Source organism: Nomascus leucogenys, unplaced genomic scaffold, assembly GCF_006542625.1.
Source record: "Nomascus leucogenys isolate Asia unplaced genomic scaffold, Asia_NLE_v1 Super-Scaffold_241, whole genome shotgun sequence".
NCBI lineage: Eukaryota > Metazoa > Chordata > Mammalia > Primates > Hylobatidae > Nomascus > Nomascus leucogenys.
In genome coordinates this window covers 3,719,369-3,744,413 of record NW_022095767.1, presented here as the reverse complement: position 1 = coordinate 3,744,413, position 25,045 = coordinate 3,719,369, and the positions used below count along the sequence as shown (strand labels likewise).

General features: G+C 53.9%; 2 protein-coding genes across 9 annotated transcripts in view; both read left to right on the top strand.

Moving 5' to 3' along the window:
• The window catches only part of ADAMTS10 (ADAM metallopeptidase with thrombospondin type 1 motif 10), a 30,897-nt gene extending 19,203 nt beyond the window's left edge, over window positions 1-11,694 (top strand). For 3 of the 6 annotated variants that reach the window (XM_030807730.1, XM_030807728.1, XM_030807729.1), the window contains 12 exons: window positions 73-136; window positions 1,942-2,044; window positions 2,348-2,481; window positions 2,568-2,691; window positions 5,021-5,101; window positions 5,196-5,359; window positions 5,447-5,573; window positions 5,664-5,793; window positions 6,263-6,467; window positions 6,571-6,816; window positions 6,894-7,053; window positions 10,937-11,694. In XM_030807730.1, coding sequence (XP_030663590.1) covers window positions 73-136; window positions 1,942-2,044; window positions 2,348-2,481; window positions 2,568-2,691; window positions 5,021-5,101; window positions 5,196-5,359; window positions 5,447-5,573; window positions 5,664-5,793; window positions 6,263-6,467; window positions 6,571-6,816; window positions 6,894-7,053; window positions 10,937-11,046 — 1,648 coding nt within the window. In that variant the 3' untranslated portion in view covers window positions 11,047-11,694. Of the gene's footprint in view, window positions 1-72; window positions 137-1,941; window positions 2,045-2,347; window positions 2,482-2,567; window positions 2,692-5,020; window positions 5,102-5,195; window positions 5,360-5,446; window positions 5,574-5,663; window positions 5,794-6,262; window positions 6,468-6,570; window positions 6,817-6,893; window positions 7,054-8,786; window positions 8,954-10,936 lie in introns of those variants that run through there. The other 3 variants (XR_004028934.1, XM_030807731.1, XM_030807732.1) reach the window with 3 other exon arrangements.
• Window positions 11,695-14,200: 2,506 nt separating this feature from the next.
• The window catches only part of MYO1F (myosin IF), a 57,265-nt gene continuing 46,420 nt past the window's right edge, over window positions 14,201-25,045 (top strand). For all 3 annotated transcript variants that reach the window (XM_030807727.1, XM_030807726.1, XM_030807725.1), the window contains exon 1: window positions 14,201-14,335. In XM_030807727.1, coding sequence (XP_030663587.1) covers window positions 14,333-14,335 — 3 coding nt within the window. In that variant the 5' untranslated portion in view covers window positions 14,201-14,332. The remainder of the gene's footprint in view (window positions 14,336-25,045) is intronic.

The window sequence follows — 25,045 nt, the reverse complement described above, 5'->3', positions numbered from 1 at the left end:
CGGGAGGGCAGAGCGACCCCCGCCCCCATCGCCCCCTGCCTCATCCCTCTCCTATCCCACCACCCTTTCCAGGCCAACCATCGGGGGCAAGTACTGTCTGGGTGAGAGAAGGCGACACCGCTCCTGCAACACGGATGTGAGTTCCCCCAAACCCCTTGAGGAAGGGGGGAGGAAGCACTAAAAAACAGCTATCAGAGGCCGGGCACCGTGGCTCACGCCTGTAATCCCAACACTTTGGGAGGCCAAGGCAGGCGGATCACGAGGTCAGGAGATCGAGACCATCCTGGCTAACACAGTAAAACCCCGTCTCTACTAAAAATACAAAAATTAGCTGGGCATGGTGGCGGGCGCCTGTAATCCTAGCTACTCGGGAGGCTGAGGGAGGAGAATCGCTTGAACCCGGGAGGCGGAGGCTGCAGTGAGCCGAGATCGCACCACTGCACTCCAGCCTGGGTGACAGAGCGAAACTCCATCTCAAAAAAAAAAAAAAAAAAGCTCTCAGAGTGCTTCATCCGGGCACCTGCTGCCTCCTAGGGAACCTGCAGCCGCCACCCCCCCTCTCTTCCCTCCTCTCCCTGACCCCCACCACCTTCTAGTCCCCAACTCCTCCTCCTTAAAGACCTGGCTCCTTCCAGCTCTCTTTTCCTCCTACGTTTAGACTACAAGCCCCCATCTTGAAATCACTGCTTGGCCCTCACAACCCCCTACCATCCAGTCTCTCCCCTCCCTTTACAGCCCAACTTCCCCGGAAGAGTCCCACCCCTGCCTTCTGTCATCCCCCAAAGTTGTAGCTGAAGCTTCCTCTCACCAAACCCAGTGACAGGTGTCTGTCCTCTGCTTCTGCCCTCAGCTGACCTGGGACCACCAGTGAGCAGTAAGAAGTTTACTGGGGAGGGGGTGTTTCAGAGGGCAGTGAGAGCTTTGGACTCTTCAGCCTCCTGGCTGGGGGGACCCAGGTCTTCAGAGAGTCCACATGCTAGCACCTTCTATAAACCCTGATCCCTTCCAGACCTTCTCTCTCAAGAAAGACTCCATGTGGCCAGGCGCAGTGGCTCACGCCTATAATCCCAACACTTTGGGAGGCTGAGGCAGGCAGATCACCTGAGGTCAGCAGTTCGAGACCAGCCTGGCCAACATGGCAAAACCCCGTCTCTACTAAAAATACAAAAATTAGGCCAGATGCGGTGGCTCACACCTGCAATCCCAGCACTTTGGAAGGCCGAGGCGGGCGGATCACCTGAGGTCAGGAGTTCGAGACCAGCCTGGCTAACATGGTGAAACCCCATCTCTACTAAAAATACAAAAAATTAGCCAGGCCTGGTGGCGTGAGCCTGTAGTCCCAGCTACTCGGGAGGCTGAGACAGGAGAATCACTTGAACCCGAGAAGCGGAGGTTGCAGTGAGCCAAGATTGCGTCATTGCACTCCATCTTGGGCAACGAGCAAAACTCTGTCTAAACATAAATAAATAAATTAAAAATACAAAAATTAGCCAGGCATAGTGGGATGCACATGTAATGCCAGCTACTCGGGAGGCTGAGACAGGAGAATCGCTTGAACCCAGGAGATGGAGGTTGCAATGAGCTAAGATCATGCCACTGTACTGCAGCCTGGGCGACAGAGTGAGATTCTGTATCAAAAAAAAAAAAGAAAAAATGCGAGCAAGAAAGATTCCATAGTCTGGAACCAGAAACCCAGGTGTGTCCTGCCCAGCTCACCCTCAGACCTCTAATGAGGGATCCAGTCCTATCCCAGATGTGTCTACATGCCCAGCCCAGGCTACCTTCCAGGCCTAGTCTCACGCAGACCACCACAGCCTCCTCCCTGGCCTCCCTGCCTCTAGCCTCCCTCCTCCACACCATCCTTCTCTGAGCACCCCTTTTCTGCTCTGACTTCATCCCCCCAAGCCTGGCCTCCCTCCATCTCTCCTCTCCTGCCCCCAGGACTGTCCCCCTGGCTCCCAGGACTTCAGAGAAGTGCAGTGTTCTGAATTTGACAGCATCCCTTTCCGTGGGAAATTCTACACGTGGAAAACGTACCGGGGAGGTGAGTGTGGGACTCCGAAGGCTGTGGGGCTGTGAAGGGCAGCCGTGGGAGTGTCCAGCAGCAGGTGGATGAATGCAGCATCCCGGGGTCTGCCCTGAGCCCTGTCCCCACCTAGGGAGCCAGAGTACTTGGGATACGGTACTATGGGGGTTCAACATGACGCTAGGAGCCCCCACTCCCTCTGCCCAAGCTGCCCTTCCTCTTGGGTCTCGGGTCTGTCTCTCTTGGCCTCACTCCCCCAGGGAGCGAGCAAGGAGTTCCGGGGTGGTCTGGCCCGTGGTGTGACGGGGCCGTGCCCCCCAGGGGGCGTGAAGGCCTGCTCGCTCACGTGCCTAGCAGAAGGCTTCAACTTCTACACGGAGAGGGCGGCAGCCGTGGTGGACGGGACACCCTGCCGTCCAGACACAGTGGACATTTGCGTCAGTGGCGAATGCAAGGTGGAGGGGACTCCCAGGGAGGTGGAAAGGGGATGGGGAGCAGGGGTGGGTTAGGGGGTCGCCTCACTCATGCCTTTTCCATGCAGCACGTGGGCTGCGACCGAGTCCTGGGCTCCGACCTGCGGGAGGACAAGTGCCGAGTGTGTGGTGGTGACGGCAGTGCCTGCGAGACCATCGAGGGCGTCTTCAGCCCAGCCTCACCTGGGGCAGGTGAGAGTCTCCAGCTTCCCTCCCACACTCCCTGCATCGGCCAGCTGGCTGCGGGTGGAGCTGATCTCAGTGCAGTAGCTGAGATCACTAACTCCTCAGACCCCAGGGGCCCCGTGGAGTGTCAGGAGTCCCCAAAAGTCCTGGGGGCTCAGCCAGGCAAAGTGGCTCAAGCCTGTAATCCCATCGCTTTGGGAGGCCAAGGCAGGAGGATCACTTGAGGCCAGGAGTTTGAGACCAGCCTGGCCAACATGGTGAAACCCTGTTTCTACTAAAAATACAAAAATTAGCCGGGTGTGGTGGCGAGCACCTGTAATCCCAGCTACTCAGGAAGCTGAGGCATGAGAATTGCTTGAACCTGGGAGGTGGAGGCTGCCGTGAGCCGAGATCACACGACTGCACTCCAGTCTGGGTAACAGAGCGAGGCTCTGTCTCAAAAAAAAAGAGTGTCTCAGGAGATAGGAGCCTAAATCTGTCTCCTCTGCCTCCTGGAGGAGCTCATGCCACATCTGGGTGGAAGCGAGCGTCACTTTCCATCCTCTGTGAGCCAGAGGAGCTGCAGGAATGTTCTGTGCTAGCAGGGAAAGGCTTACAACGGGAGGGGATATTCAGAGAGTGTAGAAAGCACCTTTTCCAGCTTGGGCTTTGGGCGAGTGAGAGAGAGCCCAGGGAGTGGGCAAGAGGGGAGGAGGCTCAGGAAATATCTGGAAGGCTGAGGAAGCCGTAGGCACTGTCAGAGGGAAGGGGTGTGTCCAGGTGAGGCAGGAGTAGGTTGCAGAGTGTGAGTTTCATTCCCTAGGTAGAGTCCCATTGGGGTTTTATAATAAGCAGCCTGGCCGCTGGCATCAAAAGTGAGACAGGCACCGTGGCTCACGCCTGTAATCCCAGTGCTTTGGGAGGCTGAAGCGGGAGGATCCCTTGAGCCCAGGAGTTTGAGACCAGCCTGGGCAACATAGGGAGACCCCAACTCTACAAAAAAAAAAATTTTTTTGAGACGGAGTCTCAGTCTGTCACCCAGGCTAGAGTTCAGTGGCTTGATCTTGGCTCACTGCAACCTCTGCCTCCTAGGTTCAAGAAATTCTCCTGCCTCACCATCCCGAGTAGCTGGGACTGCAGACATGCACTACACAACCGGCTAATTTTTGTATCTGTAGAAGAGATAGGGTTTCACCATATTGGCCAGGCTGGTCTAGAACTCCTGACCTCAAGTGATCCACCCACCTAGGCCTCCCGAAGTGCTAGGAATACAGGTGTGAGCCACCACACCTGGCCAAACTCTGCAAAATTCTTTTTTTTTTTTTGAGATGGGGTCTCGCTCTGTCACCCAGGCTAGAGTGCAGTGGCACCATCTTGGCTCACTGCAAGCTCCGCCTACTAGGTTCACGCCATTCTCCTGCCTCAGCCTCCTGACTAGCTGGGACTACAGGTGCCCGCCACCACGCCCAGCTAATTTTTGTATATTTAGTAGAGACAGGGTTTCACCGTGTTAGCCAGGATTGTCTCCATCTCCTGACCTCGTGATCTGCCCGCCTCGGCCTCCCAAAGTGCTGGGATTACAGACATGAGCCACCACGCCAGGCTACAAAATTCTTTTAATTAGGCGGGTGTGGTGGTATACACCTGTAGTTCCAGCTACTCAGGAGGCTGAGAGGCAGGAGGATCCCTTGAGCCCAGGAGGTCAAGGCTGCAGTAAGCTATGATCGCACCACTGCACTCCAACTTGGGTGACAGAGTGAGATCCTGTCTAAAAAAAAAAAAAAAAAAGCTGGCCAGGCTCATACCAGTACTCCCAGCACTTTGGGAGACTGAGGCAAGAGGATCACTTGAGCCCAGGAGTTTGAGACCAGCCTGAGCAACTTAAGGAGACCCCAACTCTACAAAAAAAAAAAAAAAAAAAAAGTTTTTTTTTAGTTAGTCAGGTGTGGTGGCTCACACCTGTAGTCCCAGCTACTCGAGAGGCTGAGGCGGGAGGATCACTTGAGCCTAGGAGTCTGAGGCTACAGTGAGCCAAGATCACTCCACTGCACTCCAGCCTGGGCAACAGAGAGATCCTGTCTCCAAAAAAAAAAAAAGAAAGAAAAAAATAATCCCAACCCAGCCATTTCCTAGCTGTAAAACCTGGTCAAGTTCTTTAGCTTTTCTGTGCCTCAGTTTTGTCATCCCTAAAATGGGGACAATGAAACACCTGATTCACAAGGGTGGGGCAGAGGTGCAGTTAGATGTGCGTTTAGCGCAGTAACAGTTAGCTGTTATCCTCATGGGCCGGGGACAGAGGAGGCAGGCAAGTGTTGGGGACATGCCAAGTGGGTGACATCTGAGCTCTGCTGTTCAGGGTACGAGGATGTCGTCTGGATTCCCAAAGGCTCTGTCCACATCTTCATCCAGGATCTGAACCTCTCTCTCAGTCACTTGGGTGAGCAGATGGTGGGGAGGGGATGAGGATTAGGGGTCAGTGGGGAGGGAGGTTTTAGCATGACTAGAATTCTGAACCCTGCACTGTCCCCTAGCCCTGAAGGGAGACCAGGAGTCCCTGCTGCTGGAGGGGCTGCCCGGGACCCCGCAGCCCCACCGCCTGCCCCTGGCTGGGACCACCTTTCAGCTGCGACAGGGGCCAGACCAGGTCCAGAGCCTCGAAGCCCTGGGACCGATTAATGCATCTCTTATCGTCATGGTAACAGGGAGACTGGGGGCAAGGTGCAGCCTTTGGAATTAGAGACTCCATGCGATCCTTCCACTGGCTGCCGCCCCCTTCCTCCAGGTGCTGGCCCGGACCGAGCTGCCCGCCCTCCGCTACCGCTTCAATGCCCCCATCGCCCGTGACTCGCTGCCCCCCTACTCCTGGCACTATGCGCCCTGGACCAAGTGCTCGGCCCAGTGTGCAGGCGGTGAGGCCGGGGGTGGGGGAAGGCACGAGATACCTGGGCTGAGGTTCTCTGGGCCGGGAGGGGCTGAGCAGGCCTCTCACCCTCCCCCAGGTAGCCAGGTGCAGGCGGTGGAGTGCCGCAACCAGTTGGACAGCTCCGCGGTCGCCCCCCACTACTGCAGTGCCCACAGCAAGCTGCCCAAAAGGCAGCGCGCCTGCAACACGGAGCCTTGTCCGCCAGAGTGAGTGCCGCCAGGGGGCAGTGTTGCTCAGGGTGAGAGGAGAGTACTCCCTGGAGTCAAGAGCGAGTGCTCCAGGGGGGTGGGGACCAGGTTAGTGCAGAGTCGGAGTGACAGTGGGCCGAGTGCTACAGTAATGGTTCTATAGGACTTGTGGGGGAGTCCAAGGTAATAGTGCCCCCAAGGTGGGGGTTAAGGTTGCATGGCCCTGGAGTCAGAATGATGGCGCTGCCTGGTCACTCGCATTGTCCAAAGATTTATTTCTCCTTAGGGTAATGCACCTCTCTGCTCTCTGCCCCGAGTCTGGGTGCAGGCTAACGATGCCCCAGGTGTGGAATGTGGAGGTGACCGGTGCCAGTTTCCACATGACGGCTTGGTGGTTGGAAGGGTGGGGGTAGGCTATAGTGTCCCCTGCTCTAGTGTTGGGACCCCCTGCCCTGCTTACTTGCTCAGACCCCTTCATCTCCTACAGCTGGGTTGTAGGTAACTGGTCGCTGTGCAGCCGCAGCTGCGATGCAGGCGTGCGCAGCCGCTCGGTCGTGTGCCAGCGCCGCGTCTCTGCCGCGGAGGAGAAGGCGCTGGACGACAGCGCATGCCCGCAGCCGCGCCCACCTGTGCTGGAGGCCTGCCACGGCCCCACTTGCCCTCCTGAGTGGGCGGCCCTCGACTGGTCTGAGGTCAGCTGCCCCCTTCCTGCGCGCCCACTCCCTGTGCAGAGAGGGGCAGGGACTGGGATGCCTAGGTGGGGTGTCCACGGAGACGCCTCTGCGCGATCTCCAGGTTAGCTGTCCCCTCCTCACTTCGCACTGGGGAAGCACCCTGAGCACGAAACGCCCCTTCCAACTGCAGTGCACCCCCAGCTGCGGGCCGGGCCTCCGCCACCGCGTGGTCCTTTGCAAGAGCGCAGACCACCGCGCCACGCTGCCCCCGGCGCACTGCTCACCCGCCGCCAAGCCGCCGGCCACCATGCGCTGCAACCTGCGCCGCTGTCCCCCGGCCCGCTGGGTGGCTGGCGAGTGGGGTGAGGTAGGAGGGCGCGCCCCAGAGGGGTGGGGGCCAGGGCAGGGGCTGCGGGACAGCAACTGAGTGGTGCCCCCTCGCAGTGCTCTGCACAGTGCGGCGTCGGGCAGCGGCAGCGCTCCGTGCGCTGCACCAGCCACACGGGCCAGTCGTCGCACGAGTGCACGGAGGCCCTGCGGCCGCCCACCACGCAGCAGTGTGAGGCCAAGTGCGACAGCCCAACCCCCGGGGACGGCCCTGAAGGTATGTGGGTGACCAGCCAGGGTGCGCCAGGAGGGTCCTGGCCAGAGCCAGCCACAGAGGGCATTGAGGATCCTGACTTCATCCTAGAACTTCTGGAACCTCGGAAATGCATTGCTTTGTCTCTGCCAGGCCATCCTTCACCATCCCCTCCCTGCAAGCATTTATTAAGTGCCACTGTATGCTGAGTGTTTCAGGCACCTGACCCTTCTGTGCACCCAAACTTGTGACATTTCTCCAGTCACTTTCATAACCTGTACCTATTCATCTCCACCTGTAGCACACTTTCCTGAATATTTTTCCTTTAAATCGGTTTTTCAACCTCAGGCACTAGTGACATTTTGAGCTAGATGATTGTCGTGGGGAGCTGTCCAACGCAGTGTACGGTTTTTGTTTGTTTTTGTTTTTTGGAGAGATGGGGGTCTTGCTGTGTTACTCAGGCTGGTCTCCAACTCCTGGGCTCAAGCGATCCTCCCACCTCGGCCTCCCAAAGTGCTGGGATTTGTGCCAGCCTGTAAGATGTTTAGTAGCATCCCTGGCTTCTACCCACTGAGTGCCAGTAGCAGCCCTCTCCCAAGTTATGATGACTAGAAATGTCTCCAGACATTGCCCAATGTCCCCTGGGGGTCAAAATCGATCACTTCCCTTGAGAACCACTGCGTTTAAGTATACACATTTTTTTCTGCCTGATTTTTTTTTATTTTTTTATTTACTTTTTTTTTTCTTTTTTTGAGATGGAGTCTCACTGTCACCCAGGCTGGAGTGCAGTGACCTGATCTCGGCTCACTGCAACCTCTGCCTTCCAGGTTCAATCAATTCTCCTGCCTCAGCCCTCTGAGTAGCTGGGAGTACAGGTGCCCGCCACCACACCCCGCTAATTTTTGTATTTTTAGTAGAGACGGGGTTTCACCATGTTGGCCAGGCTGGTCTCAAACTCCTGACCTTGTGATCTGCCGGCCTTGGCCTCCCAAAGTGCTGGGATTAAAGGCGTGAGCCATCATGCCCAACCTTATTTACTTATTTATTTTTGAGACCGGGACTCACTTTGTCACCCATGTTGGAGTGCAGTAGAGCGATCTTGGCTCACTGCAACCTCCACCTCCCAGGCTCAAGCGATCCTCCTGTCTCAGCCCCCCAAATCTCCCCAAGGACTACAGGCAAGAGCCACAGTGCCCAGTTAATTTTTGCATTCTTGTATTCTTTGATAGAGACGGGGTTTTGCCATGTTGCCCAGGCTGGTCTTGAACTCCTAGCCTCAAGCAATCCACCCGCCTCGGCCTCCCAAAGTGGTGGGATTACAGGCGTGAGCCACTGCACCTGGCTGTAATTTTTTTTTTCTTTTTTTGAGACAAAGTCTCACTCTGTCGCCCAGGCCGTAGTGCAGTGGCACGATCTCAGCTCACTGCAACCTCCACCTCCTGGGTACAAGTGATTCTCCTGCCTCAGTCTCCTGAGTAGCTGGGATTACAGGCATGTGCCACCATGACCAGCTAATTTTTGTATTTTTAGTAGAGATGGGGTTTCACCATATTGGCCAGGCAGGTCTTGAACTCCTGACCTTAGGTGATCTGCCCGCCTTGGCCTCCCAGAGTGCTGGGATTACAGGCATGACCCACCGCGCCAGACCCATAAATTTATTTTTGATAGAGAACAATTAATTTCTTACTCTGGGCACTGCAACCAAACTACCTGGGTTCATCTTCCACCTCTGTGTTTTTGTTTCTTTATCTGTCAAGGGATGTAAATGATATATTCACTTGAGGGGTGCCCCAGAAGGGAGATGCAATAAAATGATCCACCCAGGCCAGGTGAGGTGGCTCACACCTGTAATATCAGCACTTTGGGAGGCTGAACTGGAAAGATTGCCTGAGCCCAGGAGTTGGAGACCAGCCTGAGAAACATAGTAAGACACCTGTATCTACAAAAAATAAAATTAGGCTGGGCGTGGTGGCTCACGCCTGTAATCCCAACACATTGGGAGGCCGAGGTGGGCAGATCACCTGAGGTCAGGAGTTTGAGACTAAGCTGGCCAACATGGCGAAGCCCCAGATCTACTAAAAATACAAAAATTAGACAGGGGTGGTGGCATGCGCCTGTAATCCCAGCTACTCGGGAGGCTGAGGCAGGAGAGTCTCTTGAACCCAGGAGGTGGAGGTTGCAGTGAGCCAAGATTGCACCACTACACTCCAGCCTGGGCGACAAAAAAAAAAAAAAAAAAAAAAAAATCCATCTGTAGCTCTTAATTTGCCCCAGGTCCTGCCATAAATCACTGGCCACTAGATGGAAGCCCATATCCATCCATAGTCATCAACAGACATCCTGATCACACAAAATAGTCAATGCTCTGAAAAATACCCTGACTCACCCACTCAGCTGGGACTCAAGATCTTCAGGTTTTGTTTTGTTTGTTTTTGTTTTGTTCTGTTTTGAGACAGAGTCTCACTCTGTCGCCCAGGCTGGAGTGCAGTGACACGATCTCGGCTCACTGCAAGCTCCACCTCCCGGGTTCACGCCATTCTCCTGCCTCAGCCTCCTGAATAGCTGGGACTACAGGCGCCCAACACCACGCCCAGCTAATTTTTGTATTTTTAGTAGAGACAGGGTTTCACCGTGTTAGCCAGGATGGTCTGGATCTCCTGACCTCATGATCCGCCCGACTCAGCCTCCTAAAGTGCTGGGATTACAGGCTTGAGCCACCGCGCCCGGCCTGTCTTCACTCTATTAAAAAAGAAAACGAGTGAGGATTACAGCCCCAAATGGACATTTTTTCCCGGGTGCTATGAAAAGGAACGATGGAAAGGAAAGGGAATATTTGTCTTCTTTTGTTTTATTGGGTCGTGTTTGTTTGTTTGTTTGTTTGACAGGATCTCGCTCTGTCGCCCAGGCTAGAGTGCAGTGGTGCCATCATAGCTCACTGCAGCCTCCACCTCCTGGGCTCAAGCAATCCTCCAGCCTCAGCCTCTTGAGTAGCTGGGACTACAGGTACATGCCACAACACCCGGCTAATTTTTCCTTTCTTTTTTTTTTTTTTTTTTTGTCGTTTTGTTTTGTTTTGTTTTGTTCTGTTTTGTGACGGAGTCTCGCTCTGTCACCCAGGCTGGAGTGCAGTGGCGCGATCTCGGCTCACTGCGACCTCCGCCTCCCGGGTTCAGGGTTCAGGCAATTCTCCTGCCTCAGGCTGTCGAGTAGCTGGGATTACAGGCACCCGCCACCACGCCCAGCTACTTTTTATATTTTTAGTAGAGATGGGGTTTGATCACGTTGGCCAGGCTGGTTTCAAACTCCCGACCTGAAGTGATCCACCTGCCTCGGCCTCCCGAAGTGCTGGGATTACAGGCATGAGCCACCATGCCCAGCCTATTTCTTTCTTTTAATTAGTTTTTGTAGATGCAGTGGACTCACTATGTTGCCCAGGCTGGTCTCGAATTCCTGGGCTCAAGCAGTCCTCCTGCCTTGGCCTCCCAAAGTGCTGGGATTACAGGCATGATACACTGTACCCGGCCCTTTTCTCATTACTAATGTGTCTGTGTTGGCCCCCAACCCTACACTCTCTTAAATCCTCAAAACAGCCCAGTGACATCGGTGCTATTATAAGCCCCCTTTGATAGTTGAGGAAACGAAGGCACAGAAGTCAGGCGTGGTTTGCTCACACCTGTAGTCCCAACTACTCAGGAGGCTGAGGTGAGAGGATCACTTGAGCTCAAGAGTTGGAGACCAGCCTGGTCAACATAGCAAGACACCATCTGTAAAAAAAAAAAAAAAAGTAAATTTAAAAAGAAAGAAACTAAGGCAAAGTCACTGGCCAGGAAGCACTGCAGGTCGTGTGCGCAGCCCTGCGGGGAGGGCGGCTAAGACCTGATTTTCATTCCTTCTCCCGCCCCCGCAGAGTGCAAGGATGTGAACAAGGTCGCCTACTGCCCCCTGGTGCTCAAATTTCAGTTCTGCAGCCGAGCCTACTTCCGCCAGATGTGCTGCAAAACCTGCCAGGGCCACTAGGGAGCGCGCGGCACCCGGAGCCACAGCTGGCGGGGTCTCCGCCGCCAGCCCTGCAGCGGGCCGGCCAGAGGGGGCCCCAGGGGGGCGGGAACTGGGAGGGAAGGGTGAGACGGAGCCGGAAGTTATTTATTGGGAATCCCTGCAGGGCCCTGGCTGGGGGATGGAGAGGGGCTGGCTGTCCCCCCAGGGCCCCTCTTCAGCATCCCCCCCTTCCAGTTCACATAGTGAGACCCCCTCCAGGGTGGGTCTGGGGAGGGGACAGCTGTTCACCCCAGCACCCTTTGCACCCACCCTTAGGGAGTCCTCAACACTCCCCCCCTCCTTTGATCGGAATATGTACTGTGAAGAGTAGGGGTGGGGAGGGGGTCTGCCGGTGCCCTGCCCCCCAGCACTGCCCTACCCCTCCACTCCGAGCTGGGGGGGAGTCTGTGTCTGCTATGGGAGAGGGGGGTAGCACCACCTCCCTGACACCCTCCCCTGACCTGACCAGGGGGAGGATCCACCCCAACCTCTGCCCTGCCTGCCCCAGGGGCACCCCGACATCCAGGCCACCCCCTCATGGTGCTACAGACCCTGCCCTGGGGCCCACACACTCCTGCCAGGAAGCCCTACATCAGTAAAGTTCTGTCTTGTGTAGATTTCTACGAATTGCAGTGTGTGTGTGTCAGTGCATCCAGTAGCCCCCACCCAGGTCTGGAAAGGACCACCCATTTTCCCAGGTCTACCCAGCAGGCAAAAGGGGACTTTTTTTTTTTTTTCTGAGACAGTCCCTGTCGCCCAGCTATGCCTATCATAGCTCACTGCAGCCTTGATCTCCTGGGCTCAAGCGATCCTCCCACCTCAACCTCCCAAAATGCTGGGATTACAGGTATGGGCCACCGTGCCGAGCCAGAAGGGGACTTTTAACAATGCAGACAGGAACCCAGGGATTTTAGGAGAAAAGTACAACAGCTTCTCGTGGAAGCTTTTTTTTTTTTTTTTTTTTTTTTTTTTTTTTTTTTTTTTTTTTTTTTTTGAGACAGGGTCTCACTATGTAACCCAGGCTGGAGTTCAGTGGCACGATCTCAGCTCAATGCAGCCTTGAACTCCTGGGCTTAAACGATTCTCCTGCCTCACCCTGCCAAGTAACTGAGATTATAGGTGCAACAGCACACCTAGCTGATTTTTTAATTTTTTGTAGAGACGAGGTCTTGCTATGTTGCCCAGGCTGGTCTGGAACTCCCAGGCTCAAGCGATCCTCCCACCTCAGCCTCCCAAAGTTCTGGGATTACAGGCATCAGCCACCATGCCTGGCCCTCACAGAGGCTCTTAAAGCCACACGGTCTAGCACCTGCCACCCTGGCCATCGCATTCCCCGTCACTCCGCATGCTCCAGCCACACCAGCCTCCCTGAACTTCCTCAATTGCCCTATGGTTTTCCCATCTCTGGGCTTTTGCTTGAGCAGTTAGCATGGCCAGGTGCACGCTCCTGCCCCTCTTTACCTTTTTTAACTCCAGCTTACACGTCGGTGTCAGCACAAACGTTGTCTCTTCCTAGAAGCCTCCCCTGATGGCCCCCAGCAAAGTGGGGTCCTCCTACCCATTCATATTCACTCTTGAGTGCCTGGAGACATTGCTGAGAATTGCATGCACCAAGCCCATCAATTCTGCAAACTCGCTCAGGAGATTCCAGCAGGGAAGGGCTCCTTCCCAGCTGTGGCCACTAGGGGCGCTGCATATTAACATCTTCAAGGGGGATGCGGGTTTATCGCCCGGACCAAAGATGGATCTGAACATGGGTCCCCCCAGGGTCTCCCAGGATCGGGTCCTGCCTCGGCCACCTCCTTGCTGGGTGGCGTGGGGAAGTAACAGCTTCTTAGAACTGCCATTTCCTCACATGTCGAGAGGATCCTCAGGTGGTTGGCTCGTGTCCCAAAGACTATCTCATGGGCTGACACGTACACGGGCCAGGCTCTGCTGGGGGGGACCCACGTTCCCATTTTACAATGAAAAAAGGGAGTGACTAAGTCATCTAGGAAGTGGCCAAGCTGGTGGCTGTTAAATCTAGATGTGATGTCCAAAGTCAGGGACCTTTCAGATGCACCTGCTTCCTGGTACCCTCCACTTCTGCACACAAACACGTGTGACTTCTTAGGGTCATCTAAAGAGGGAGGTTGGGCTGGGCATGGTGGTTTATGCCTGTAATCCCAGCACTTTGGGAGGCCGAGTTGGGAGGATCACCTGAGGTCAGGAGTTCAAGGCCAGCCTGGCCAACATGGCGAAACTCCGTCTCTACTAAAAATACAAAAATTATCCAGGCGTGGCAGTGGGCACCTGTAATCCCAGCTACTCAGGAGGCTGAGGTACAAGAATCGCTTGAACCCAGGAGGCGGAGATTAAAGTGAGCTGAGATTGCACCACTGCACTCTAGCCTGGGCGACAGAGCTAGACTCTGTCTCAAAATAATAATAATAATAGTAATAATAATGAGGGAGGTTGTCCAGGGATGCCCAGAGCAGACACAGCTGAAGAAGGCACCCTTCCCTGTTTTCGGTTTTTTGGTTTTTTGGTTTTTTCTGGTTTGTTTTTAGAGACAGGGTCTCACTCTTTCACCCAGGCTGGAGTGCAGTGGCACAATCACGGCTCACTGAGGCCTCCACCTTCCATTCAAGCGATCCTCCCACCTCAGCCTCCTGAGTAGCTGGGACTGCAGGCTCATGCCACCATACCCAGCTAATTTTTTTTTCTTTTCATTTTTTGTAGAGATGGGGTCTTGCTATATTGCCCAGGCTGGTCTCGAACTCCTGGACTCAAGTGATCCTCCAATCTTGGCCTCCCAAAGTACTGGGATTACAGGCATGAGCCACCTCCCCTGGGCCCCTTCCTTCGTTTTAAAAAGAGACCCGGGAAGCCCAAATGCTTCCTGAATCGCCCTGAAAAGAGGTGGTCGGTCCTGCAGCCAGCTGACCCGAATGTTCCTGTAGCACCCCTGTCCCCAAGGAGTTGGGGAAGGGGCCTCTGAGGTCCAGTTGTGGCTGCCATCAAGTTCTGACCCCTCCCTTCAGGCTCAGAGCCCCAAACAGCCAGCTCCCCGCCCCCTCCACACCCAGCTTCCCTCCCCCATGGCCTCGGCCCCTCCCGCCAAAGGAAGTGAGAAGGGGCTGTTGTAAGAGGAACTAAAGCTGGGAGTCCGGTGAAGGGGCAGAAGCAGGGCCATGCCCAAGCCACCCCCAAGATCCCCCTGAACCTTCACCTCCATCACAACCCATTCAGGTGCCTCCAGGAGCCCAGACATCAGCCCCCCACCATGGTAAGTCCTTCAAGGGTGGGATCTGGAAGTGCAAAGATGAGGGACACCAGCCAGGTGGAGGTGTCCTGAAAATGACCATCAGAAATTGGGGTGAGGGGAGGGGCATGGTGGACTTCTGTGGGGGCGGGGGTGTCTCTCAGTGCAGCTCAGGTGCCTCCAGCATCCCTTACCAGGGAGCAAGCTCCCATCTGTAGGTGGTGGGGATGCCAGGGTGGTAGACAGAGATCCAAGGATAGGGCAGGACCTGGAAGACAGAAGGTGGCCCAGGGAGAATCACAGAGTCTGCAGGGACAAGGACATACTCTCCTTTGCTTGCAAATATAAGGGAGCCCTTTCCCAGTCCAGCCCAGTCCCTCGTCTCCCTGTGTAGCCTTGCGCCAGTCACTTCCCCTCTCTTGGCCCCGGTTCCCACAGATGTCATATTTGGAAGTCCGTCTAGAAGCGGAAGTTGCTTTTCAGGGGTCTTTCAGTTGCAACATTCTCAGGGTCTGTGGGTTCTGCACAGAGTCCTCAGCTGAGATGGGAAGCTGTGTCTAACAGGCTATGGGGTGGAGTGACGCCCTCCCTGTGCCGGTGACGGGTGGTGTGGCTGAAGCAGAGGCAGGAGAGGCTGAATACGTCCATGCCACCCTTTGGTGGCCATCCCTTATCCCAAGACGAGGATGGCAGCCAGAGGTGTTGCTGCCTGTCAAGTTTGAGGTCTGTTGATGGTGGCAATGGGGAGACTGTCGTGATCATGGGGCTATTCCTAGCAGCATCACAGCACCATAAGACGAAAAGTAAGAGGTGGCCAGGGCTGACTACAAACCCCACCCCACAGCTCTCTGCTGTGTAGACCACTTCAGCTTTCATTTTTCGTCATTCGGTCAATGAGGATGAGAGCATCTGGCTGGGACAGCGGCCACTGCAGGATTCTTGGCAGGTACAGCTTACCAGGGTGGAGTCAGGGACATAGGGCAAGAGTGGTGTTAGTCTCAGGGACACCTTCTTTCAGGAAGTCAGTGAGGGCCAGGTGTGGTGGCTGACACCTGTAATCCCAGCAATTTAGGAAGGCTGAGGCAGGAAGATCACTTGAGGTCAGGTGTTCGAGACCAGCCTGGCCAACATGGTGAACCCTCGTCTCTACTAAAAAATACAAAAAATTAACCGGGCGTGGTGGCACACGCCTGTAATCCCAGCTACTTAGGAGGCTGAGGCCAGAGAATAACTTGAACCCAGGAGGCGGAGGGTGCAGTGAGCCGAGATCCCGCCACTGCACTCCAGCCTGCATGACAGAGCAGACTCCGTCTCAAAAAAAAATTTAAAAAAAGGAAAGCCGATGAGAAATTGGGCATCCTGGAATTCACACCCAAACCATCAGCTGGAGCTCTGAGATTGTTGGGGTGGGAATTCTTCCAAGATGAGAAGCAAGCCAGGGGGCTCAGGTCCTGGGACGGGCAGGGCTTTGATCAAAAGAACACAGGAAGTGATTTGCTACTTGAAAGAAAGGCAACCCCGCCCCAAGGAAGCCCTCTGAAAATGCTTAGTCAACAGTCGGCTTGGCAGAGAAGGTCTGGGAGGGGCCAACCGTATCGCAGAGGATGATGGAAGAGAAAAAAATGACCCCCACTTCTGTCTGGGGATGCTGAAATCTTCCTGGAAGAGTGGTGAATGCCAGGAAGATAGCTGAAGGATTCAATGACACAATATTTCTGAAGTCTTTTACATCAGGGGTCCCCAACCCCCGGGGCCACGGACTGCTATCGGGCCATGGTCTGTTAGGAACCAGGTCACTGAGCAGGAGATGAGTGGCAGGCGAGCGAGCCTGAGCTCCACCTCCTCTCAGATTCTCAGAGGCGCCATTAGATTATCACAGGATCGCAAACCCTGTTGTGAATTTCGCACACGAGGGATCCAGGTTGCATGCTGCTTATGACAATCTAATGCCCAGCCGGGTATGGTGGCTCACACCTGTAATCCTAGCACTTTGGGAGGCAGAGGCGGGCAGATCACGAGGTCAAGAGATCGAAACCATCCTGGCCAAAGTGGTGAGACCCCGTCTCTACTAAAAATACAAAAATGAGCTGGGTGTGGTGGCACATTCCTGTAATCCCAGCTACTCTGGAGGCTGAGGCAGGAGAATCGCTTGAACCCGGGAGGCGGAGGTTGCAGTGAGCCAAGATCGCGCCATTGCACTCCAGCCTGGGCGACAGAGCCGGACTCCATCTCAAAAAAAAAAAAAAAAAACAAAAAAAAAAAAAGAAAATCTAATGCCCTTGGCAGGGTGCAGTGGCTCACGCCTGTAATCTCAACACTTTTGGAGGCCGAGGTGGGCGGATCACCTGAGGTCAAGAGTTCAAGACCAGCCTGGCCAACATGGCAAAACCCTGTCTCTACTAAAAATACAAAAATTAGCCAGTCGTGGTGGCGCACACCTGTAACCCCAGCTACCCAGGAGGCTGAGATAGGAGAATCACTTGAACCCAGGAGGCAGAGGTTGCACTGAGACGAGATCACACCACTACACTCCAGCCTGGGCCACAGAGCAAGGCTGCATCTCAAAAAAAAAGAAAGAAAGAGAGAGAGAGAAAGAAAAAGAAAGAGAGAAAGAAAGAAGAAAAGAAAGGAAGAAGAAAGAGAAAGAAAGAAAAAAAAAAAAAAGAAAAAAAAGAAAGAAAAAGAAAGAAAGAAAGAAAGAAAGAAAGAAAGAAAGAAAGAAAGAAAAGAAAGGAAGGAAGGAAGGAAGGAAGGAAGGAAGGAAGGAAGGAAGGAAGGAAGGAAGGAAAGAAAGAAAAGAAAGAAAGAGAAAGAAAGAAAAGAAAGAAAAGAAAATCTAATGCCCCACTCCACCGTCCATGGAAAAATTGTCTTCCATTATACCGGTCTCCAGTGCCAAAAATGTTGGGGACCATTGCTTTACGGAGCACATAACAGGCACTTGATCCATGGTAGCTGCCATTAGCTGGGATGTCCATTCATTTCTGGATTTAGCAATGGGGATGGACGGAGGTGACGATTGTGGTAATTAGGGAGGAGCTGCTGCGAGTGGTCATTACTGGGTTGTTGGTATCATTGGTTGTGGTGGTGGTTGTGGCTGTTTCTTGTTGCAGGTTCGTGGTGATAATGGCTCTTGCGGGTGGGCTGGCGGTGGTGGCAGTTGGTGTTTAATGTTGTTCATTGGTGGCGGATTGTTTTCAGCTGGAAATGCCGGAGATGCTTGGTGACCGGTGGAATGATGACCGTCGGTGGTTGCTGTTATTTGGAGAGGAAGGGTGTTGGTAGTAGCGTTCATTTGCTGCTGGTAGTTTATTGTTGGTTTCTGGTAAGATGATGATCAGCAATGGTGGTGCTGGTTCAATGTTGGTTTTTGAACAGAATAGGACTGGTGACTGCTGCTTTCTGGGGTTGCTAATGGTAGTTGGTTATGTGTGGTTGTTGATGGCTAGTATTGTTTTTTTGTTTGTTTTGTTTCTGAGACAGAGTCTCGCTCTGTCACCTCGGCTGGAGTGCAGTGATGCAATCTCAGCTCACTGCAACCTCCGCCTCCTGGCTTCAAGAAATTCTCGTGCCTCAGCCTCCCAAGTAGCTGAGATTACAAGCACCTGCCACCACACCCAGCTAATTTTTGTGTTTTAGTGGAGACACAGTTTCACCATGTTGGCCAGGCTGGTCTCCAACTCCAAACCTCAAGTGATCCACCCGCCTCGGCCTCCCAAAGTGTGAGATTACAGGTGTGAGCCACTGTGCCTGGCCGATGACTGGTGGTTGGTTATTATAGCTTGGTGGTGGTGGTGGTGATCGTGGAAGAATGTAACGAAGGCTGATAGTGGAATTGCTCATGGTACCTGTCTGACATTGGCTAGTCATGATGGTATTGGAGTTATCAGCAGTTTCTGTTTGTCTTTGAGAAGGGTAGGAGAGAGAGTGAAGACGTTCACTGGTTGCCTTTGGTTGGTGATGGTGGGGATAATAGTGGATAATAGTGATTGTCTTTTTTTTTTTTTTTGAGACAGAGTCTTGCTCTGTCACCCAGGCTGGAGTGCAGTGGCACGATCTTGGCTCACTGCAAGCTCCACCTCCCAGGTTCATGCCATTCTCCTCCCTCAGCCTCCCGAGTAGCTGGGACTACAGGCGCCCACCACCACGCCCGGCTAATTTTTTCTATTTTTTTAGTAGATACGGGGTTTCACCGTGTTAGCAAGGATGGTCTCGATCTCCTGACCTCGTGATCTGCCCGCCTCAGCCTCCCAAAGTGCTAGGATTATAGGCGTGAGCCACCGCGCCTGGCCAATAGTGATTGTTTCTAAGGTACAGTCACAGGGCCAGGAACAATGGCTCATGCCCGTAATCCCAACAGTTTGGAAGACGGAGTTGGGAGGATCACTTGAGGCCAGGAGTTCGAGACCAGCCTGGGAGACATGGCAATACCCCATCTCTACAAAGCATTTAAAAGTTAACCAGGAGCCGGGCACGGTGGCTCATGCTTGTAATCCCAGCACTTTGGGAGGCCGAGGCGGGCGGATCATGAGGTCAGGTGATCGAGACCACGGTGAAACCCTGTCTCTACTAAAAATACAAAAAAAAAAATTAGCCGGGCGTGGTGGCGGGCACCTGTAGTCCCAGCTACTTGGAGAGGCTGAGGCAGGAGAATGGCGTGAACCCGGGAGGCAGAGCTTGCAGTGAGCCAAGATTGCACCACTGCACTCCAGAATGGGTGAGAGAGCGAGACTCAGTCTCAAAAAAAAAAAAAAGTTAGCCAGGGATGGTGGCATGGACCTGTAGTACCAGCTAATTGGGAACCTGAGGTGGGAAGATCACTTGAGCCCAGGAGTTCCAGGCTACAGTGAGCTGTGATGGCCCTACTGCACTCCAGCCTGAGCAACAGAGACAGACTCTGTTTCTAAACAAATAAATAAGATACAGCCACAAAGCATGGAGACCAGTGAAGTGGCTGCTGGGTCCAGAATCAGTGGCCATGAGGATGGACAGGAAAGGCTGGGAGTCAAAAAGAATTTAGGAGAAAGAATCAGTAAGACCACTAATTGGGCACCGGCACAGTGGCTCATGCCTGTAATCCCAGCACTTTGGGAGGCCGAGGCAGGTGGATCACTTGAGGACAGGAGTTCAAGACCAGTCTGGCCAACATGGTGAAACCCCGTCTCTACTAAAAATACAAAAATTAGCCAGGCAGGGTGGCATGTGCCTGTAATCCCAGCTACTCAGGAGGCTGAGGCAGCAGAATCGCTTGAACCCGAGAGGCAGAGGTTGCAATGAGCTGAGATCACACCACTACACTCCAGCTTGGGCAACAGAGCAAGACTCTGTCTCAGAGGGAAAAAAAAAACCAATGCCCGTAATTGATTGGATGCAAAGAGTGAACGTAGCAATGAATCAGAGACAGGCAGGTTTCTGTCTTGGGGGTTGGGGACCACATCCCAGAGGATCTTCCCCAAAAAGCAGGAGGGGCAACACCAGGGTTCCCCAGCTCCAGCTTCTGCGTGGAGATGTCTGAGGCGGTAGCCACCGACTGTCAGCATCTCCACCGACGAGACAAAGGGCCCAGCTCCAGAAAGACAAGGGTCCCTACATACAAAGGCCGGGCGCGGTGGCTCACGCCTGTAATCCCAACACTTTGGGAGGCCGAGGCATGCGGATCACAAGTCAGGAGATCGAGACCATCCTGGCTAACACAGTGAAACCCCATCTCTAAAAATACAGCGGCCGGGTGCGGTGGCTTACACCTATAATCCCAGCACTTTGGGAGGCCGAGGTGGGCGGATCATGAGGTCAGGAGATCGAGACCATCCTGGCTAACACTGTGAAACCCCATCTCTACTAAAAATACAAAAAATTAGCCGGGCGTGGTGGCCGACGCCTGTAGTCCCAGGTACTCGGGAGGCTGAGGCAGGAGAATGGCGTGAACTCAGGAGGCGGAGCTTGCAGTGAGCCTAGATGGCGCCACTGCACTCCAGCCTGGGTGACAGAGCGAGACTCCGTCTCAAAAAAAAAAAAAAAAAAAAAAAAAAAACAAAAAAAAATTAGCCAGGCGTGGTGGCGGGCGCCTGTAGTCCCAGCTACTTGGGAGGCTGAGGCAGGAGAATCACTTGAATCCGGGAGGTGGAGGTTGCAGTGAGCCGAGATCACGTCACTGCACTCCAGCCTGGGGAACAGAGTGAGATTCCATCTCAAAAAAAAGAAAAGAAAAGAAAAGAAACAGAGTCCAGTCCCCCTGCTCCCCTGAGGGATGGAGCCTTTGGGGGTGAGAATGTTGTTTGCACAGTGCATGGACGCCGAGTGTGGCCCCAGAGCCCCACTGAGCTGGGGGCAAGGCTCCAGGGCCACCCCCAGGCACCAGGGCAGGGTCTGGGAGCTGAGAGCTGGCTCCAGAAGCAGCCACGGAGGCTTAGCTCTCCTCCCGGCAACCACAGCTCGCAGGACCCGGGCGAGGAAGGAAGTGGCTGTTGGTTGCTGTCTTCAATCTAGAGCTCTTGCTCATCACACCCAGAAAAAGCAGACAGCCTGGAGCCCATGGGGTGAATTGCAAAAGCTCCCTCCTCCAGCCCTTCCTCTTGGCCAGCTCAAGGCCACCGTTGATGGAGGCAGTGAGGGAGGCTAGCGTTTACACTGGACAGAAAAGAAACAGAGTCCAGTCCCCCTGCTCCCCTGAGGGATGGAGCCTTTGGAGGTGAGAATGTTGTTTGCACAGTGCATGGACGCAGAGTGTGGCCCCAGAGCCCCACTGAGCTGGGGGCAAGGCTCCAGGGCCACCCCCAGGCACCAGGGCAGGGTCTGGGAGCTGAGAGCTGGCTCCAGAAGCAGCTTTGTTGAATCAAGCAGCTTTGCTTCGTTGAATCTGCAGAGCAGCCATGAGACCTGCATACCTCGATATTCCCATTTTCCAAATGAGGAACCTGAGGCAGAGAGGTTAGGCGAGCTGCCTATACAACCTAAAGCGAAAGAGGATTTTGACTCAGTGACTCCCAAGGCCGCACTATTAACAGCCATCTTGGCCAGGCGCAGCAGCTTGCGCCTGTAATTCCAGCGCTTTGGGAGGTCAAGGCAAGAGGATCAGGAGCCCAGGAGTTTGAGACCAGCCTAAGCAACATAGTGAGACTTTGTCTCTATTAAAAAAAAAAAAAATGTGGCTGGGTGCGGTGGCTCATCCCAGTACCCATCATCCCAGCACTTTGGGAGGCCGAGATGGGTGGATCACGAGGTCAGGAATTCAAGACCAGCCTGGCCAACATGGTGAAACCCCATCTCTACTAAAAACACAAAAATTAGCCAGGTGTGGTGGCGTGCACCTGTAATCCCAGCTACTCAGGAGGCTAAGGCAGGAGAATTGCTTGAACCCGGGAGGCAGAGGTTGAGCCAAGATCACGCCACTGCACTCACACACTGAGCAACAAGAGCAAGACTCCATCTCGAATAAAAAAAAAAAAAAAATGTGGCTGGGTGCAGTGGCTCACGCCTATAATCCCAGCACTTTGGGAGGCCGAGACGAGTGGATCACCTGAGGTCAAGAGTTCGAGACCAGCCTGGCCAACATGATGAAACCTGATCTCTACTAGAAATACAAAAATTAGCCAGGCATGGTGCACGCCTGTAATCCCAGCTACTTGGGAGGCTGAGGCAGGAGAATCACTTTAACCCGGGAGGCAGAGGTTGCAGTGAGCCTAGATCATGCCGCTGCACTCCAGCCTGAGCAATAGAGCGAGACTCCATCTCAAAAAAAAAGAAAATGTATTAGCCAGGCGTGGTGTTGTGCACCTGTGGTCCCAGCTACTCAGGAGGCTGAGGCAGGAGGATCGCTTGAGCCTGGGAGGTCAAGGCTGCAGTGATATCAGTCAAACCACTGCCTTCCAGCCTGGGCAACAGAACAAGACCCTGTCCAAAAAAAAATAACAGGCACCTTGACCACAGCCTCCTGTCCTCCTAAGCGATGAGAGGCCAGCAGGACCATGTGCTGACCCCACATGGCCTGGGCTGTCTATCCCTCCAATACCATGACCCTCCATTCCAAACAGACTAGAATCCTGGTGTCCACCACACACCCAAGGCCTCTCTGGCTGATGTCTCTTGCAGCCACCACTGATGCTGCCTGGAAAGTTCATGTTGCAAGACCTGCCTTCTACAGGAAGCCCTCTCGCCTCTTCACAGTACCCTCCAGCCATGGTCTTCTTTGGGCAACTGAGACACCACTTGGGGAACACCGAGCCCCCCAAGGGCAGGTTCTGGGCCTGGTCCACCTAAGCCTGGTCTCCACCTACCTCCATGCACAGTAGGGGCCCAGGAAGTGTGTTCCCTCCATGGCACACATTCCCCAGCCCCATAGGCGCCATCACCTTCACCACAAACAGCCCCTCCTTGGTGTGACACCAGGAAGGTTGTCCCCGCCTGCCCTAGTTCTGCCTTCTGCCTTGGGGTAGAGAGACCTCTCTGAAGAGCTGAAGGAAGAAGCTACCCGTCCTTCCTACCCCAACCATCTCAAGCCCCTGACTGCCTTTCACAAGAGCTCCAGCAGGTTGAGTCATATTCAGCTTGTGGTCAACTGTGACCACAAGCTCTTCGTTGCATCCCCACCCCCAAGGAAGAGACTTACAAACAAACAGTTTTGACTTGACCCATGGAGACTTGGAGGCCACAGAATGAGAGAGATGTCTGGGAGACATGGCAGGGGGCAGTCTCATCCCAATGGGACTTCATTCATTCATTCATTCATTCAACAAGTATGTATTGACCAGGCTTTCTGTCCAACACTGATGCCTTAAATCCTCTCAAGGTCACAGATGACATTTCCTGAGGCATCTCGGTGCATTTTTTCTCTTTGTTCGCTCCTGTACTCCTTTCAGAGACCCCACACAAGTGTCATTATGGAATCCATTTGGTTATTTGTTCTTGTTATTGTTGCTGTTGTTGAGATGGAGTCTCATTCTGTTGCCCAGGCTGGAGTGCAGTGACGTAATCTCGGCTCACTGCAACCTCCGCCTCCTGGGTTCAAGCAATTCTCTTGCCTCAGCTTCCCAGGTAGCTAAGACTACAGGCACCCGCCACCACACCCGGCTAATTTTTGTATTTTTAGTACAGATGGGGTTTCACCATGTTGGCCAGACTGGTCTTGAACTCCTGACCTGAAGTGATCTGCCTGCCTCAGCCTCCCAAAGTGCTGGGATTACAGGCGTGATCCACCATGTGCGGCCAAATCCGTTTGCAAAGAGGGGAAACTGAGGCTTGGAGAAGAGAAGTGACTTTCCCAGAGTCACACAGTCAGTCAACTGTCAAGCCAGGCCTTGACTCCAATCTGTCACATGCCAAAATTCTCGACTATCCTCCCCGTACGGTATTCACTTGAGCAAAACCCTCTCTCCCTTCGACGCAAACAGCCTGTGATTTTTACGATTGGCTGGAGCATGGAGTGTCTGGGGGCCTCTAGTGCCTGGGGCAGGATAGAGAGGGAGAGAATGGTAAGAGAAGAGGGCCACTCTACCGGATGAGGGAAGAGGGGAAGGGCAGGAAGAGGAACCAAGTCGTCAGAGCCGGGAAAGCCAGGCGAGCTGACAGGCCTAGCCAGACACAGCTGACCCCAGTGAGGGGAAATGGCCTTGGGTCTTAGTTCAGCCTGAGTGGCCTGGCAGGCTGAAGGCTGGACTGGCCCCCAAAGGCGAAATTGTAGACATGACCCATCTTCTCCCCACCCCATCCTCATCTGACCTCAGCAACAACCCCAGCGATCTCTGATACAGACCGGGCTGGGGATGGACAGCTTCGTGGGTCCTCCCCAAGGTCCTCTCTGCACTGCTGTGTGTCCTTGAAGAGGACGCTTAACCTCTCTGTGCTGTAGTTTTCTCTTCTATAAAATAGACCCAGGACGGGTGCGCTGGCTCACGCCTGTAATCCCAGCACTTTGGGAGGCTGAGGCGGGAGGATCACCTGAGGTTGGGAGTTCGAGATGAGCGTGCCCAACATGGTAAAACCGCGTCTCTACTAAAAATACAAAAATCAGCCGGGCACCTGTAATCCCAGCTACTCAGGAGGCTGAGGCAGGAGAATCGCTTGAACCTAGGAGGTGGAGGTTGCAGTGAGCCAAGATAACGCCACCGCACTCCAGCCTGGGTGCGACAGAGCAAGACTCTGTCTCAAAAAAAAAAAAATGGACCCAGTGGGCTGGGCATGGTGGCTCACGCCTGTAATCCCAGCACTTTGGAAGGCCAAAGCAGGTGGATCACGAGGTCAGGAGTTCAAGACCAGCCTGGCCAAGATGGTGAAACCCCGTCTCTACTAAAAATACAAAAATTAGCGGGCATGGTGGTGAGCGCCTATAATCCCAGCTACTCGGGAGGCTGAGGCAGAGAATTGGAATTGCTTGAACCTGGGAGGTGGAGGTTGCAGTGAGCCGAGGTCGTACCACTGAATTCCAGCCTGGGCGACAGAGCAAGACTCCATCTCAAAAAAGAAAAAATAAATGGACCCAGTGATAGGACTGACCTCAACCAGCATGTGTTGAAAGGATAAGATGAAGTAATTCACATAAAAAGCTTAGACCAGGCTCGGCCTGATGGCTTATGCCTGTAATCCTAGTACTTTCATAGGCGGAAGCAAGAGGATTGTTTGAAATTCAGGAGTTCAAGACCAGCCTGGGCAACATAGCAAGACTCTATCTCTGTTTGTAAACATATATATTAAAATAAATAAATAAAGGCCAGTTGTGGTGGCTCATGCTTGTAATCCCAG